The following is an 18,342-nucleotide window of genomic DNA, read 5'->3' as shown; positions in this document are numbered from 1 at the left end:
AGACAAATGAACTACCATTATCATCCCTAGTTTAGGGATGAAGAGCTGAACAATTATATAACTTCCCCAAGATCACAAGGGAATCAGTAGCAGATCCCAGACGTGAACCCAAATCACCCACTTGCTAGTCTGGTACCCTAACCACACTTCCTACTCTTACCTCAGGGGTTTTGTTTAGTGGTTAGGGTAGGGAACTAGTCAACCTCGGTATAATCCCAGCTTTGTCACTATATGAATTTAGGAAAGTTACTTAACCTCAAATTACCTATGTACCTCAATGGAATGAATGCACACCTACTCAATGTTTGTAAAGTTCTTTGGATGAAAGTTACTATAGATATGCAACGCATTATTAATAGACTTACTGGACAACTTAGGACAAAAATTAATTTCCTTTCTCCTGCATAAATTAGTAATGCCAGCCGGATATTATGTATATGGGGGAGGGGGATAGAGGAGGTAATCAAACTAGAACTAGAGCAATTCTGTGCAAAACAGCACACACAAAACTTTAGCAACTTGCAATACATTTTCAAGTGATTTCCGAGCCAAGACTTAAAGGTATACCTAGTTTTGCCTGACCTGGCTTGTTTCCACATACAAATCATGTCCATTTTCATTGGGAAGTGACAATGAGGCTGAAATTATTGCCCTTGCGGGCACAGTTTAAAGCCCATCTATTTGAACAGGCAATAGTGGTGATGCGTAGGTGTGTGCTGAAAGTCATGGATCTCTGTCTGATAGCAAAGCATGGCGGAGGTTTTCAGCTTTATTGGTCATACGAGGGCTATTTAAATGGTGTGTGGTACGAAGGAGAAGTCTTGCTGCTTTGGACAATGCATCTTTTGCAACTGCTATGATATTGTGGCTTTAAATTTATGACAGGATTGCCTAAAAAAAGTGGAGGGTTTTTTAGACTGAAATCTATACAACTAAATAAAATATTGGGAGATAAGCATACATCACAGAGAGACCAGGCCCTTAAGTGAGAATGTAGCAATAAGTATCAATTATCACTGTTTTGCACTGTGTTCTTACACAGCAAAGCACCCTGTCAGAGTGAATCTCCAAGTCCTTTCAGTACTCTGAAAACGGAAATGGATTAAATATTTCCCTTAAAAATATCAAAGAACCAAAAAAATATGAATACATTCTGTGTCCCCAAATGTTTTGTTTTTAAGATTATTAAGTTAAGAAAAAATAGCACTAAGGAATGATACAACAATATCCTATGGTATAATTCTCCAACAGTTTCAAATGGAATTTTAAACTCCCTGACAGCCTGAAAGATGATCGGTATGTATATAACACTCAGCCTTCTGCAATGTATCCAGAACTAAAGGGGGCATTTTTATAAATAATCACCTTTCTTTTCCCAAAAGGCATGAATCATATTCACTCTGCTCTGAAAGCTATAACAATTCCAAGCATGTTTCCAAAAAATCCTCTGGAGAGCTAATTACACCAGAATTGAGCAAAAAAGAGTCATTACCTGTTTGAACTGCTAGCTGCTGTATGATGGATTCTCAGTCAGTAGTATTCTACTTCAGAAAATAATTTCTATTCGCTATGTAAAATGTAGGTGGATTTTTATTTCCCCTAACCCTGAGTTCAATGATTTAATTTGCCCCTGGCTGAAAAAGACTAGAGCCTTTCCTGGTTTTAAAGTAATTGTAATCATAACTTTAAAAAAAAAGTTGCATCGTGGCCTTAAATTCAGAACTAAGACAAACTGGGAAGCAATTCTGATCTCACTTACACCAGTTATACACTGGTGTGACTCTCCTGATTTCAGTGGAGTCACTCCTGATTTGAAACTTTCTAAGGTCCTGACCCTGTAAACGTGAGTCATTTTACTCATGTGAGTAGTCTCATTGGATTTAATGAGACTACTTACATGAGCGAGTGTTTGCAGGATGAGGTCCTAAGATGAATCAATCAGGTTCACAAAGTTCAGATACAAATCCAAAGTTTATCTGAATTATTTCTACCAGCGAAGCCTGAAAAATTGGTGTGGAAATTTACAAAGAACAGCTTATCAGGATAATGGTGGCACTTCTGTGTCCAATCACAGTTGGGAGTGAAGGAAGTATCTGAACATTTCAAGATATCAGATCGTCATCCGTTAATGTACAGGTACAAAAGATAGGGATGATGTGCGTTGTGCCCCCTGACCATTAATAATTGGTTGTCCACTTTAACATGGCTGCAGGACTCAAAACTCAGTCATACTTGATGTCTTCCCCACCTCTACATGGTTCGAACTGTGCTTTGGGAACTGTTTGACTATTAGAGATGTGGGAACTAAACAATATAAGGCCTGAACCAGAGCTTTCTCTAATTTAGAATTAGCTAAAAATCCAACCTCTTTTGGTTCAAAGGAGTTTGGATTAATGCTCCACCCATGGTATTCTTCCATTTTCATTGTCCTCTGCTCTTCCAGGTTCCACCCAGAATAACTTCCCAACATCACCCTGGCAAAATAGCTCAATTTTGCCACAGATGAACCATCCTTGAGCTCAGCAGTACATTCATGCTCCATCAACATGACTGAATGCTGAGTTCAGAGGGCTTGCTTGGCTTCTCTGAACAGACTGCCAACAATTGGGTGACGACTGCCATGTTCATTTTTACCATGGGGACACCTGACTTCTAGGAACCAGATTAACACCACAAACTCATTTCTCACAGGTCAAACACCAGTGATCAAATGAATGACCTTGCTAACCTGAACTGGTAACCTAGAGGTTTGTAACTAAGAAAGGCAGAATACTCTAAAAAATTATGACTTGGCTCATCCTGTTCCTATTGATATTCATTAGTAAGCCTTTTAGGTCAGGGAACTTAAATTTAGCTGCTTTTCATACTTGATCACAGTCTTTTTGAGTCTTTCTTGTCTTCAGACATTAACTTAAACTTACGTCTTGTCCCTAGCATGCAAATGATATGAACTTAGATTCCCAGGCACATCAGTACGAAGGTGGAAGTGGAACACATACCCCTGGGGGTACACAGAGGTCTTCCAGGGGCTATGTCAGCTTGTCTAGATATTTGCCTAGTTTTACAACAGGCTACATAAAAAGCACTAGCAAAGTCAGTACAAACTAAAATTTCATACAGACAATGACTTGTTATACTGCTCTATATACTGTACATTGAACTGTAAGTACAATATTTATATTCCAATTGATTTTATAATTACATGGTAAAAATGAGAAAGTAAGCAATTTTTCATTAATAGTGTGCCATGACACTTTTTTATTTATATGTCTGATTTTGTAAGCAAATAGTTTTTAAGTAATGTGAAACTTGGGGATGCACAAGACAAATTAGATTCCTGAAAGGGGTACAGTAGTCTGGAAAGGTTGAGAGCCACTGCCTTAAAGTAGGCTACTGGAACTAGTTTTATGATCTACTTATTAACAAGATAAATATGGAGTACTGAATACACAGATAGCTCAGTAAATAGCAGTGCTAACAACAGCCCAAGACTTGTAAGGTGCTCCATGCCTTTCAAACAGTTCATGCCTTTACCACAAAACCAAACTCTCTCTGTATGTGAGGACCTGACAGCTCAGATCTTTCAGACTGAATACTTACAATGATGGGAATATTAGAACTGCCATAGCTTACAAAAAGGCTGTCTCTTCTCTGTGTGGGAATGAACGAGCTCACGGCATCTTTCATAAGAGGAGCTCCATTGCCAATACGCCTTCTTCCCAGGGCCGGCTTTAGGCTTTTTGCCGCCCCAAGCAAAAAAATTCTTGGCTGTCCCCCCCCCCCCCCACCCCAGCCCTGGGCTCTCTCTTCCCCCGCTCCCCGCAACCCCTACTGCCCCAGCCCTGGGCTCCCCCACCACCAGTGCTGACTCTGCCTGCTCCCCCCTCGCCTCCAGCCGGTCCGGCACTGGCAGGGTCGGGGTAAGCAGCAGGGATCCCAGGCCGCGCCTCAGCCCAGGGTCCCTCCAGCCAGGGCTCCCACCTCCAGGACCGGCCGGGACCCAGGAGGGCAGAGCCAGGAGACCGCCCTGGCAGGGGGCTGAGGAGCCAGGCAGGGTAGCCCCAGAGGGAGTGGAGCCCTGGAGAGCGGGACGCGGGCCCCGCACGGCAGCGCCGTGCCCTCTGCACAGCAGCGCCATGCCTTCTATGGCCCCGCTGCTGCTGTTGCTTCTGGCCGCCTTGCCACAGTCCCTGGGTGGCTCGGGCCGCTTCGCCCAGCCCCGGCTGCAGCGCTGGGGGGCAGCCACTCTGTGGCACCTGCAGGCGGCTCCATGTGCCCCACAGGGTGGCCCCCAGCCCGAGTGTCCCCCATTCAGAGCCTGCCCGGCCTAGCCACAAGGTGCGGCGCTGCTCCCCCGCGGCATGAACTGCAGCAGCCCTAAGGCACCCCCTGCGCACGACGCACTGCAGCTGCCAGGGCCAGCTCTAAGTTTTTGCCGCCGGAAGCAAAAAAAAAAAATGGCCAGAATGCCGCCCTTGAAAATGTGCCGCCCCAAGCACGGGCTTGGTTTGCTGGTGCCTGGAGCTGGCCCTGCTTCTTCCTCACACTGTTATGCATATGCTGTGCATCAGATACACACCTTAGCAGTGGCTGCATTTCAGAGTGCTGTATGTAGCTTCTAAAGTGCTTTGAGATCCTTTGAGATGAAAGCTTCACTATAGATATTCATTCTCTTCAAAAGGTGTTTTTGTTTTTTAAAAGTGCGCCCGTTTACCCTTCATTAATTCAGCAGCGATAAGAGCTTTGCAAGGTACACATTGCAACTGAGTAACCCGTTTTAGTAGTTAATGTCTCTGCATTTGGGGAATGCTTCTCACACATTTGGTTTATTAAAAAAGAAATGTAATTACCTTAGCCGATGTTTCAAACCATCCCACAAACCCATTCTCCTTGCAGAACTGGTCCATCTTGAGACCGTTGTTCGTAAGCACATCTTTTCCCTGGTCGCATTTGTTTGCTAAGAGAACGGTCGCCACGGGTTTGCCATTCGGGAGAATCAACTTAGAGTCCAGATCCTCTTTCCATTTTGTCACCGCTTCAAACGTCGCTGGTCTTGTAACGTCAAAGACAATAAAGGCTCCCATGGCTTCTCTGTAATAGACCCTTGTCATGTTTCCAAATCTTTCCTGACCTGTGATGATGAAGATGGGAGGGAAAAAAATCATTTGAATCATCACTTCCAGGCTGAGTCAATATTTCACATGCCCGTGTGTTATCTGGCAGAACATTATCTAGCCTGCAGTTTAATGCTGTAAAGCCGGAAAGCTACAATTCATCTAAACAATAATACAGAGTGATAGACTCATTTGTGTGAAAATGCCAGTGAGTGTAGAGAGCAGAAAGCGTTTAATAGGGCTAGAGTCTAAGGAAATGTAATAACTTTATCATAAGCTCAAATATTAATAGTGCTAGAGTCCTATTAAGCCAGTAGGTTTCCAGACCTATGGGAAAATACCAAGGATCTTAGCAGGCTTTACAGATATTAATACATCTCACAAGGCATATAAATGTTATCCCCATTTTACAGATGGGAAAACAAAAGTACTAGAGAAACTAAAGGCAAAATTCTAGGCTTACAGTATAAAACGCACCGTGGAAGGTAGAGCAGCCGTGGTTAACCAAAGGGCTGCATGGTTCACATGGGCCCCGGGAGCAACGTGCTCCATAGTAAAGCCCCTGATTACTGCTCCAAAAAGGAGTAATATGCACCTCATGACAATAGGAGCATATGTGCAAGACTAATGCCTGGTCATGCTGCCAAATTGTTTGTTCATGTGCATTTGAAGCTCTGGAGTGCTACTGTTATAATAGCCAAGTGTTGTGGATCCACAGTATCTGTGCTGTGCTTCTAGACAGTCTCTTGGAAGAACCAAGAGGATTCACTCTTCCTTCAGGGTAGGCCATACAACCCCACTGCCTCCTAGACTGAGATACTGGGCTCCCAAATTCCTTGTTCACACAGTGAGCTCTGTCCAGTGAGTCCATCTGAGAGAGACTCCTGGTAGAGACTTGTACATTCTTCGCCTGCACCCCAGGCAGTGTTTACAGTGACACCTCAAACTGTTTTCAAAACAGAGTAGGGTTTTTTAGTCAGGTGGAACACATGATTGCCAGTGCTTAGGTTAGCAGAGAGAAATAAAGATTCAAGTATAGTCCATTCTGGTCAGCTTATAGCGATTCACCACCCAAGATGTGGTAAACTCCATTTGCAGACTCTGAGGTTCTCTAGTTGGCATAGGTAATCCACCTCATCAAGAGGCGGTCACTAGAATTTTTCCATAGACCTAGCACAGTCTACACTGGGAAATAGGCTGGCTCAGCTATGCTGCTCAGGAGGTATGGATTTTTCACACACCTGGGTGACAGTAAAGCTGACAATTTTCTGTGTAGACCAGACCTTAGTCACTTCCAAAGTCAGAGAGCCCAAGCTTCTTCCAGAGCTCGCACTTATCCTGCCTCATTCCACCCAGTCCTTTGTTCTAGAGCTGGGATCTGTATTTAGCTTCCCTGATGAAAGGTGGAGAAATCTTCCTCCCTCTGGGTTGTTGGTTAGTTGCTCCCATTGTCTTCTCAGATTTTCCATTGATATGGGTCGGCCTCAGACAGCCTTTTTTTTTTTAATGACACATTCAATCCACTCAGACAGCTAGGTGACACACATACCCCTCCTCTCCTGGCAGAATGAAGTTTGTTTTCAGGGCATGCTACTACCCCACCCCTGGGTAGGAATGCAAAGTATGGGGGGAAACTGAGGCACAAATAGGCTTCATCAAAATGTTACAAAAAAGTCCTGCTTCATCACACCAGAGCCCTGTCTAGCACTCAGAGGAATGCTCAATCTAATCTGCCCTGTCCCTGTTGCATGCGTCTGAGGGTAGCATAGGAGGGCATGGAGCCTCCCTAGCTCTTTGCTCCTACATAGAACAAGGCAGAATTTTGCATGAAGGGATTTTGTGAGGTCACACAGTGCAGTCAGGTGCAGAGTACGGCTCCACTGCACGGGAGATGTGATTTCCAGCTCACATAGATGGACACACACTAGCTTTGATCGAGCTAGAACACTAAAATAGCAGCAAAAGAGGGTCCTGTGGCACCTTTAAGACTAACAGAAGTATTGGGAGCATAAGCTTTCGTGGGTAAGAACCTCACTTCTTCAGATGCAAGTGCGAATTCAGAAGTGAGGTTCTTACCCACGAAAGCTTATGCTCCCAGTACTTCTGTTAGTCTTAAAGGTGCCTCAGGACCCTCTGTTGCTTTTTATAGATTCAGACTAACACGGCTACCCCTCTGATACTTAAAAATAGCAGGATAGCCATGGCGGTACGAGCAGCAGCTCAGCCTCGCCACCCAAGTACGCACCAAATATCTTGGACAGGATTGTACTTCGGTGCCTACCCCAAGCCACTGCCTGTGCTTCTGCAACTGCACTGCTATTTTTAGCACACTAGAGCAATCAAAGGTTGAGTAATTACTTTTACCTGGGCTAGAAATGACACCACCAGCTGCAGAGGAGACATACCCTGAACCTGAACCACAGAGTTGGAAATAGAACCCAGGAGTCCTGGCTCCTGGAACGCGTACTCTCATCATTAGGCCCCATTGCCTTTCCATGCTATCTTCCAGTTCTTGGAAGTCACATTGAGCAAGCACACCCAGAACTAGCATATGGAATTCTGAGAATGTGTATTACGCAGACAGTACCACAGATCTGTGATATTTAGCTTTTGTTTTCTAGGTTAACATTCAGGCTAACAAGGAGATCTTCATTCACATGATACAGAAGCCAAGAGCGAACTTCCATCTTTTCCAAATTAGTCTTGGTTTCGTATACCTTAAACAAACACTGCTCTGCATTGATGAAAGAAGACTTGGACATATCATTGCTGGAAAACATAAGGTCATGTTGAACTATTATTACGGACATGTTTTATAATAGTGTCTTATGATCTCTCTCAATGGGCTAATCAGATGAGTGGCTAAGTCATGTGTTATTCAATAATCTACTTGTTGGGAAGATTTTTTTTCAGACAAAAGTTAATTTCTGCCCAACAGCCTAGGATCGACAACAGCAACAGATATAAATAATGTTCATGTATCATGGCTCAGTAACACTTCCTATTTTTCATGGAAGGCTCTCAAGGGGTTGACACTGGTGATAAGCATGAAATAAAAACTAGATCAGTAAACTTGTGCCTCGCAGTGTCATTCTGATGGGTGTAACGATTGTATCCATTTTACAGATGGGTAAACTGAGGCCCAGCCACCTTCAGAAACTTGCCAATGGTCATCCTGCAAGTCAATGGCAGAGCTGGGAATAGACCGCACCGATACACCAGGCTCATGGTCTCTTGCTCGCCAAGGTCTAGCCCTTGCTTTCCTTCACATGGAAGTAGTCTCCCTGCCTTCTATGCTCTCTACTTGGCTCAGTAAAGACTGCTCAGACTGCAGTTCTGGCCATGAGGGTGCATGCCAGATAATGCCCCTTGGCACTAAGTTAGCAGGGATGAGATAGAGAGGAGAATGATTTAGAGGACCCCTGGTTCCACCCTGCTCCGTGCACTCACTGGCCAGAGTAATTAGGTGGGAGCACAGGGGGGCAGTAACTTCCTTCCTCCGCAAGCAAAGGAAGAGAGGAGGGATTGTGCCTCCAAGGCACATTTCCTTCCCAGGTCTCCTCCTGGGGCGGTGCAGATACCTCCCCACTTCTTACTCTGGGCTGAGCCTAACAGTTCAGTCTAGCCCTGATCAGTGCAGTATATAAATAACATGCCTCCAGTCCCAGTAGGACCTTGCAAATCCACTAATGTGCTTACTGCAGATCTCACTCACCCTCAGTGCTGGCCTCTCTCTCCACCTTCCAGTGAGGATTTCACAGCAAGGTGCTGCAAGGAGGGAGGCCCCACGTTACTAAATTACGTTTGCAAAATATACTGCAGAACCTTGACTTGTTTCCAGGGAAAAAACTAGTAATGCAAACTGGACCACGCCGGGCAAAGTGAATGAATGTTCATTGATGCATCAAGGGGTAAATAGGGCCTCATTGATCTTTAACACTGGGGTGCTTACCGTGCCCTTCACAATGAACCTCTCCGGCCCTTGCATTGGAAATCTCACCACGATGGCCCTACAGCTCACCACTATGGCGCTTCCCTGGCTAGCTCAGTCAATGCCCACCATCATGGCCATTTGCAAAGAGGAGCCTTTCCTCTCCTCTGGTACAGGCTTCTGTGTGGCATTCCTGTCTCATTCCACCAGCCTCACTAACCTGGCTGGACAAAGAATCTACGCTGGCAGAAAGCCTCTCACTAGCTCCCTGAGCAAGGGTCAGAAATGGAAGACTAAAAAGTTGTCCAGCAAAGCAGGGAGGGTGGGACAAAAAAAACCTGTACTTGGGAGGTTTTTTCTGCTTCTTTCTGTGGGATAAAAAAAGCCTGAAAGGTTTTTGGTTTTGTTTCAAAGTTTTATTTTCTGCTTGTGTTTTAACATTAAAATTTCCTGGAAAACTCTCTGATTGCAGAACGAGTGGAAGGATAATGTCACAGTAACCTATGTGTGAAAGCTGAGCAAATGATTGAGGGAAGGAACGTTAGTCAAGGCTGCCTAAAATTTTGGTTAATGAACATTTTGAAGATGTGGAAACCTTGTTAAAAATTCAGCACCCTCTCACCTCTTCAAACCAGGGGTGAGGAGAACAATTTACATCCTCTGAGATCATCTCTAACAAGTCAACCAGCAAAACTAGGGGACACCAGAGTTGAGCTTCCTGATATTTCTAAGATAGAAACAAGCTTGTCAGGCCTTCATTAAACATCATGAGCATAAAGAGGGTAAAAGATCAATTTTAAAAAATCCTTCACAGGTCACCTTTAATAAACTGAGGTCATCTCCAGACCTGATTTCAAGTCATTGGCTACCACTTCAGAAGCACATTAGGAGACTTGCTGTGGATAAGACATGGACCACCGCCTGAGGCAGGCATTCCCCCTGTCCACGATGCAGGGATGCGGCCTTTTGGCAAATGGAAGGGGGGTGGAGTGGCCAACGTTCTAAAATTGGCCAACGTTCTAAAAAATGTGAGAATTCCAGACTAAGCGATTTACTCCCTGGTGTGTTAATTTTGATGGAATAAAAGCAAGTCTAAGCTGTTAACATGATCCTGTCACCATAGAATAATAAAAAAGTCATCCCTAGTTCAGGGGGTTGAGTACAGAGGCTTTGGCCTACTGGGTCCCCTCGCAAACTAAACAAAGCATTTTGAAATTGAAACTGAGTGGCTATGCAAAACAAACTTAATCAAAATGTATCAAAGTCCCTTTTTCAGACTGAGACTGTCAGTTACAGTCCCTTACTCTGTCAAGCAATCCTTCTTAGTGGGGAAGAAAGGGTTAGTTCTGTTGATTTTTGAGATGACCGCTGTGAATAGTGGTTATTTTTCCTGCTTTTGACAAAACAGACAGACACAAGACAAGAGATAGTCTAGTGAAGGTGGGAAAATAGGGCTATACAAAGTGGCTGGTCAGTCATGGGTGGTAAGCTGCCATGACAGCTGTTGCTCTGGACCCTGCCTGATGTCCCCAGTCTGGGATGCCATTTGGCTGGCCTGACCGGGTTCCTCTCCTTCACTGGTCCTTGCCAGGCTGGGCAAACTCATCCCATTGTGCCATTGCTGTGCAGTATAGGTGGTCTCAGGATCAGGTGAAAAGCCAAGAGAGAGGACCGGAGGAAGTTGGGGGGTTGAAAGGAACACGAGGGATGGGAAGACAGAGCAGGGTTTCACATGTATGAGGCTGGGGTCTTTCATGATCCAGTGGTGATGGTCAAGCATCCTCACTGGTGTGATGATGGTCTGGGCATCCCAAAAAGGCTCACCAATGAAGGACAGAGTCTCTGGAGAGAGGCAGAGGCCTGGCAGCCTTTCTGCAGGGAATCCCTCAGGAATCTGTTCTTCCATTTCCTTGAAGGCAAAAGAAGATAAACACATGCAAAAGGGGAGCAGCAAAGACAGAAAATGCAGCTTCTATCTGGCGCTGACTCTAACTTACAACCTCATTGCTGGAGAAACACAGGCACAACACATGGTCTGGTCAGACACACCAAGACCTGCCAAACTTGTACCAGCACTGGTCTGCTTAGGGCATTGTTTTTAGCTGCCTGTCTAGTCACAGGCTCACAGCAGTGTTGCAAAAGGTGCAGTCTTGGCCAGCTAAGCCAGGTGTTCATTAAACAAAAGGCAAAAAGAGAGTTAGGGGAAACTGGTGGCGGTGGCAGTATCATCTAGGTCCCTCTCTCTGGCCCGGTCTGGTCAAGACAATGAAGGCCCAACAGTGTCATGGTGGATCCTTGGGTCCCAGGAGATGGTTGGCATGGCAATCATCATGGTAGAGCTCACTGGTTTTGTCCCACTTGTCCTCCACATTTTGTTCCTCCCCCCAAAAAATTCTCTTTTTTAAAGACTCCAAAAAGGGACGATGGGTGGAATGGTCCCTGCCCTAATTTTGTTCACCAATTAGGCCTAATTTCTGACGTGCCATTTCCAGTTCCAGACTCTTGTTTACTGGTGATGTTCTTAACACCATCCTTGGGTGGGATCAGCAGACATTTTTGTTCAGACTAATCTAGTCTGTCTTTTAACTTTTGGACCTTTTTCTAAACAATGTAATATAACAATATGAGCTGGACTTTTGTTACCTTGGACAACTGAGAGCACAGGTCTGTGCACAATAACCCACTCAGTCTTTTTGAAGCAGCTACTCTGCAGCCACTAGCCAAAGTCCTTTTCCTAGCAGACAAGTCCCTCCTGGCAAGAGCATGTAAGGTAGTATGCATTTTTGTGTGATAAAAAAGAGGGTTGTCCTTCATCTTTCATACAATCACATTATTTCTTTGAAACATAGGTGGTCACCAGCCCATGAACCAATGGGCAAGAATTGTGTCCTAGGTATCCAAACAGTGTGATCATATACACAGAATAAACCATTTTCACTGAACTCCAATTATTTTCTAAGGAAACTATGAGTTATATATTCTGTACACTGTAAAGTACTGCACCGTGACTGTATCAAGTCATTGTACCAGTAAACTGACAAGTGTAACACTAATGACTGGTAAATTGGCACAAGATATACTCTGTTCCTGTTGCGATAGTGTAACTAAAGGCCTCATTATTCAGTCCAGTTGTTGTGTGTATTTCAAAAACTTTGTTGGGATAAATCACTGACGTTATGGGCTAAATTTGAAAACTTTATTGTAGTTAATCCATTCTGATCTATTTGTGAGTAGTGCAGTTGCAGCATAAGGTTGTTTGTCACTGTGATGCTTCCTGGGGCTACCCAGGGTTGTGAGGCATGTGGCTACTCTTGCCCTTAGTATAAGGAAGCCGAATCTGTCAGCTCCCCAATTCCACTGTCCGCAAGCAACACAAGCATTCCCCGCTAGGCCTGGCAGCTCCACCGTCACTCTACAGATTAGCAATTGGCACATTCCAACCCTCAATCCCTCCCTGCATCTCCCTGGAGCGTCCAACCCTTAGACACTTGATCCACTTCTTCCAAAGAATCAATACACCACCGCTTACCAGTTCCAACTCAGATCTCTGCTCCGCTTAACACACAGCACTTAGATATGTTAATGATGAAATAAAGTATCTGATTATTTAACAAAGCATGGACATTCAAGTACTATAGCTGCAAGAAGTAGAAATATTGGGGAAAAATGGTTATATACAAAATAACACATTCTAGAGCCTAGACTTAATTAAGAAGATACTCTCATGTCTAATCTCATGCTCACCCCAAACCCTTACAATGCTTTACAGCTAGACAGGCTGTGACCCTTCTTTCCTGAGACATGCACGTAGTCAGTTTGCCTCTTAGGTGAAGGTATGTCTTTTTGCACTCCAAGATATACCACCCCATCCTTTGTCTTTATTCATAAATGGGATACTCCTCTGCAGTTTGTTTCATCTTGTAGATTTCCCAGTCTCTCAGTTTGCACTTGGCTTAGGATGCAAATAGTCATACAATGTGAGGCATACAATACACAAGTGGTCAGACAGGGAGATAGGTGTCAGTTACCTGCTGACTGAAAAGAAATCTCACAGCACTGGGGGTGAGTGAGATCTGTATGTCAGCTCCTTATCTCCAAGACCTTAAGAGCAAAATTTTCAGTATAGATACATAACTCCTTAAATATTATCTATGCATACGTTTCGCAATGATTACGATGACCATTTGGCTATGGACTTTTGGTAGAGACCTCGGTGAGCTTTTACGCAGATATCTGACCCAGGGAATCCTTGTAAAACCCTATGCACCCCCCCTGTATCTGCTGCTGGTTGGCATCAAGGGGTCCCTGGGTCAAAGTCACAAATAATCAAAACAATTACTTAATGCAGAGGCTCTCAAAGTGTGCTCCATTCACCACTGGTGGTCCCCGAAGAACTGGCAAGTGCTACAGTGTTGACCCTGCCTCCTGCTCCAGCTGCTTTAACAGATGTCCAAGTTCTTCATTGCAAAGAAGAGCCTGGATGCATGTGAAAGCAGCTATTCACAAAGCGGAGACCACATTAGCAACCTCATTACATTAGGAGGAGGAGAAAAAGAAGCCGTGCAGACTTGGAGCCAACGGCTGAGCAAAGTAACCAAGACCCAGATCCTCAAAGGTATTTAAGCAACTAGCTCCCACTGAACGCAATGGGAGTTAGGTGCCTAAATACCTTTGAAGGTCTGGGCCTAAATTCTTTCCTGATGTTCTTTTTCCAATTACATTAGATGCCGTAAGGATTTTGTATAATTGTGAATGGGAAAGGAGGTTTCTCCACAAACTACACACGTGTTTTATTAAGATGTGATCCTCATTAAGGAAAAGTGATCCCTTGCATTAATGTTTGTATGGTGCTTTGAAGTGGTGTTATAGCTAGAGTGCCAGCCAAACTCCTTTACCCCAAGGATTTTGACATATACCAACTAATGTCTTGCTCTGCAGGTATACCTAATCCCAGTCAGTGGGATTACTCATGGAATACAGTCCCATTCATTGTGAGTGTAGGTAGCAGAACCTGGCTTTACAAGCGGGGAGTTAGACACAGACAGTGCAGTGACTGAGTTAGCAAACAGACCAGTCATTATGCACTCAGCAGTATCTCAAACACAGCCTTGAACATTAGAACCTGTTTTACTGCAAGAGGGAGTGTTGATCGAGACACCAGGATTATCTCCTGCTCCTCACAGGATCTTTGGTTTCCTCCTTTACAGGGATGGGGAGAAGGGGGCTGGGCTGTAACTTGTCATCAGAAGCAGCAGAAATTTAAGGAATAGTTGTTTGTTTGGCTCATGGGTACAACAGTGCATCTCTTTCCAGATCACACAATTTATTTATTTACGGCCAGATTCAAAGTACCTTCACTCATGTATTTTACTCTACAAGTGACCCCCAATGAGCTCAAGATACTGGAGTAAGGTCATATACACCATGAGCAATCAGACTCTGAATACAACCTCACTCCACAAATGGTACCATTGGTCTCAGTGGAACCACTAGTGAGGCATAAGGTATCATTCAACACAAGTAAAGATAAAGGACACCGAAATCTGGGCTTTACTGATTTCTAAAAATGCACCCTACATAATCTCACCAGCAACCACATCATAATTTATACTGCAACCATGAACATGTAGCTGATCAGTTATACTTTAAAAACTGCCTCTGTATCTGCTCAGAGTCTGAAAAATATAAACCAAACGTTAAAACAAACGCTCTCTGCTCCACAATTCTATCACGTATCTGGCTAGAGTCTGTGGAACAGGCAGGCTTTGCACAGTGCCCTTAAGGCCGTCACTTGAGCAATCAGCAGTGGAGGAAATTAATTCCAGAATTGAGAGCCCTCCACTAAAGACCCCCTGCCAGCCATTCCCAGACATTTAAATCTTGGTCAAGCGGTGTAGTTGATTTCGGCTGCAACAGAAGATCATAAAGAGAGAGGTGACTTCTTGGGGAGATAGTCATGGGCAGAGTGTGTACCTCCGGCTCAAGGAGGCTAGTCCCCAACCCCGCCCCTTCCACCGGAGCCCAGAGCCCACCACCCACGGCCACCGGCCCCTGCCTGAAGCTAGTGCCCCCAGCCCCGGAGCTCCAGGAGGGCGGGTGGTGCATGCAGCCCCAGCCTCAGCCCAAGCTGGGGCCATGGCACAGGGGAACTAGGAAGAGCCAGAGCAGGAAGCAGGAGGGGGCCTGGGAGCAGAGCATGGGCAGGGCCACGCCTGGCTGTTTGGGAAGGCACAGCCTTCCCCTGCCTATGATACCTGCTGCCCCTGGAGATAGTACCCAAACACACATGCTTTATAAGTCACTAGCACCCTTTTCAATTGCACCTGGAAGTGAAGAGGAAGTCAAATACTGGAGAGCAGATATTTCCCTGCAGCCAGTTATCAGCATTCCCATATTACATGAATTGAGCTTCAGTCAGCTCACCCTCATTCAAGCCCCTATATCAAATGCCCTTGGATAAATACTTTTTCAGACAATCTCCATGGCTAGGAGATTGTGGAAGGTTAAAAGCCAGGTCACAGCTGAATTGACCTTTCCTCCAAAGCCACCTCCACTCACCCCATTCCCTGTCATTGGTGCCACTATCCTGCTTCTCAACCAGGTCTGGGAGCTGGGAGTCATCTTTCACTCCTCACCCATCTCCCTGAACAATTCCAGGCTATATCCAAACACCGCTGTTTCTTCCACCATAGCATTTCTAAAATCTAACCCTTTCCTTCAGCCCACACAGCTCATTCAGGCCATCATCTCCCATGTTGATTATGGCAACATTCTGGCTTCCTTCATATCAAGTATAAAGCTTTTTGTCATCACCTTCGGGGCCTGTTACAATTCTGCTCCTCCTATTTGTCCACTCTTGCCTCTTATAACATCACCCCATCACCCTTTTTACTCCGTCGACAATGCCAGCCTTGAGCACCCATTCATTCACTCTTCCCACAAAGCTCTTTCACATGAAATACCCTTGTTTAACTGAGCCATAAAACTACTCTCCCCCCCTTTTCTTCAAATCCCTCCCAAGAGCAACTTCTGCAGCACCTGTTGATGGCTACACTGAAGGATAGTTGAGGGAAGTCAATATTTATTTGTATAATTACAACAACAACAAAAGAAAAAAATGGAAATACATTATAGGCAGAGCTAGTAGTGCTGCCTATAGTTAAGGTTTACTGATAGTTTCTATTCTAAGATCCTGTTTTCAGTTGCCTATGTTTTTGCCAAACTTTAGGGGGGGAGGAATAGCTCAGTGGTTTGAGCATTGGCCTGCTAAACCCAGGGTTGTGAATTCAGTCCTTGAGGGGGCCACTTGGGGATCTGCGGCAAAATCAGTACTTGGTCCTGCTAGTGAAGGCAAAGGGCTGGACTCGATGACCTTTCAAGGTCCCTTCCAGTTCTAGGAGATGGGATATCTCCATTAATTAATAAAAAATAATTAACAGTTTGGGCTGAAATTTCACATACAGGGTGTCTGCATCAGGCTGAATTTTTTTGGCAAGTTTCAGCAAAAATGGTTCAGCCATTTGCGAAAACAAGATTAGGGACTAATATGTTGTTTTGTCCATGTTACAGTACATTTTTAAATCATTTCACCGCGAAGCCTCATGCTAGGTCATGGACATTCATTCAGCCTAAGAAATGCCCATCCCTTACATTAGGATATTGAGGGAAAATGTAGTTGTAGTGTATAGGATCCAGGTATTACCCCTTTAAATTTTTGTATGGTCTCTGTATTCAGGAACTGGGTAGTATCTAATTCTTATACACTACAACAGTGGCCACATTTTCAAAGCCTTTGAAAGTCCACTTGTAAATTTGGGTATTGGGCCTCCCCTAGTGAACAGCTAATGGAAAGTCAGTGGGCTAAGGAGCGAAATGTAAAGGGTCACTGACTGAATGTATCAGGCTTTCCTGGTTCAGACAACTCAGTTCCTGTCACCTTGTGAGAGGCAAAGGGTCCCACTGATTTGAAAATAAAATGGTTGGTGATGAAGGGAAATAGGACTCCCCTCCCATGGACTCTAGGGTAATGTGAGAATTCCACTCACAGCTTAAAAATAGTTGAGCCCAAATTCCCTTTTTTGCCCATATTCTCTGGTGACTGGTGTGAGTTGGGGGCAGGACATCTCCTTCTACCTCCACTTTCAAGTAAAAATTAAAACAAAAAATCCAGGCCCAGATCCATCTGCTTGCCCACCAGGAGCTACAAGAGATTAAATGTATTCCTCCATCCCTTAAGTAACCACCAACCTTTGTTGGGAGAATGGACAGGGTCAAGAGCTTTCTTTCTTCAGGGAGCTCTGAAACCTCCACACCCCTCCCCTTCCTCCCCTCTCCCCCCATTTCCCAGTGAGTAGCTTTTGGTCTGGGACTTTCCACCTCAAAATGGCCTTTCTCTGGTTATGGGGAAGACTCTGCACCATTTAAATCAGTGGGAATTTTGCCATTAGCTTCAGTGGGGGCTGGACTGGACCCTAAATTGGCATGCAGTGGATTTAGTCTCTGCATCAACTGAGACTTCGGCAGCTTGGAAATCAGGCTGCAAGTATAGTGTGCTGGCCCAGGCCCGTAGATGATGACAGATCACATTACAAACCACAGACAGTCTCTGTGCAAGAGTGAAAGAAGAAGCGCATTTAAGGACATGGGACTCCTTCTTTATGACTGCAGAGCAGTAATTTCAAGGGAGGTTAGCTGAGAAATCACCATGACTATCTTCTTTGTGCATATGCCCCAAAATGATTGGCATCCTTCTAAGGGCATGATCTACTGAGGACGTAATATGCTCAGCATTAATGAAAGGCTCGTTTGCTCGTGATAGAACCTAATGCTGTTATAGACTTTACAGCTTTTTAAACATTTGAACAGTTTCTGTGCAAATGTGTCTGTCTCTGAAGGTGAAAATGGCATGGATGGGAAACAAACCCGTTTGTACTACAATGCTGCTGTCTTCAATATGAGGGGCAGACACGGGCAAAAGTAACAGGAGTCGATCCAAGCTAGGAAAATGCAAACCAATATATCGGAGAAATATATTGAAACCAATGTGCTCAGTGGGACAGGGAAACCTGGAAGATATAATTCTGAAAGAGACCTAGGGAGTGATAGTGAACAGCAAATTAGACATGAGTTTGCAGCATAATACATTGTGGCTTCAAAACAGTTCTGGACTGTATTTGCCAAGCATACCACTGCAGGCCAAGTAGATAATAGTGTCTGTCTCCGAGGCTCTGATTCAAACTATGCCTGGTATTTTTGGTTTAAGGTTTAGGCACCACCTTCCAAAAGTATACTGACAAA

At 44.7% G+C, this 18,342-nt stretch overlaps 1 protein-coding gene across 1 annotated transcript in view; it reads right to left on the bottom strand.

Moving 5' to 3' along the window:
• The window catches only part of RAB38 (RAB38, member RAS oncogene family), a 28,814-nt gene that overhangs the window by 6,959 nt on the left and 3,513 nt on the right, over positions 1-18,342 (bottom strand). The window contains exon 2 of the mRNA XM_034759648.1: positions 4,851-5,131. Coding sequence (XP_034615539.1) covers positions 4,851-5,131 — 281 coding nt within the window. The remainder of the gene's footprint in view (positions 1-4,850; positions 5,132-18,342) is intronic.

Source organism: Trachemys scripta, chromosome 1 (assembly GCF_013100865.1).
Source record: "Trachemys scripta elegans isolate TJP31775 chromosome 1, CAS_Tse_1.0, whole genome shotgun sequence".
In the NCBI taxonomy this organism is placed as follows: domain Eukaryota; kingdom Metazoa; phylum Chordata; order Testudines; family Emydidae; genus Trachemys; species Trachemys scripta.
Note: the sequence above shows the minus strand (reverse complement) of the source record. Positions and strands in the feature narration are given on the sequence as shown.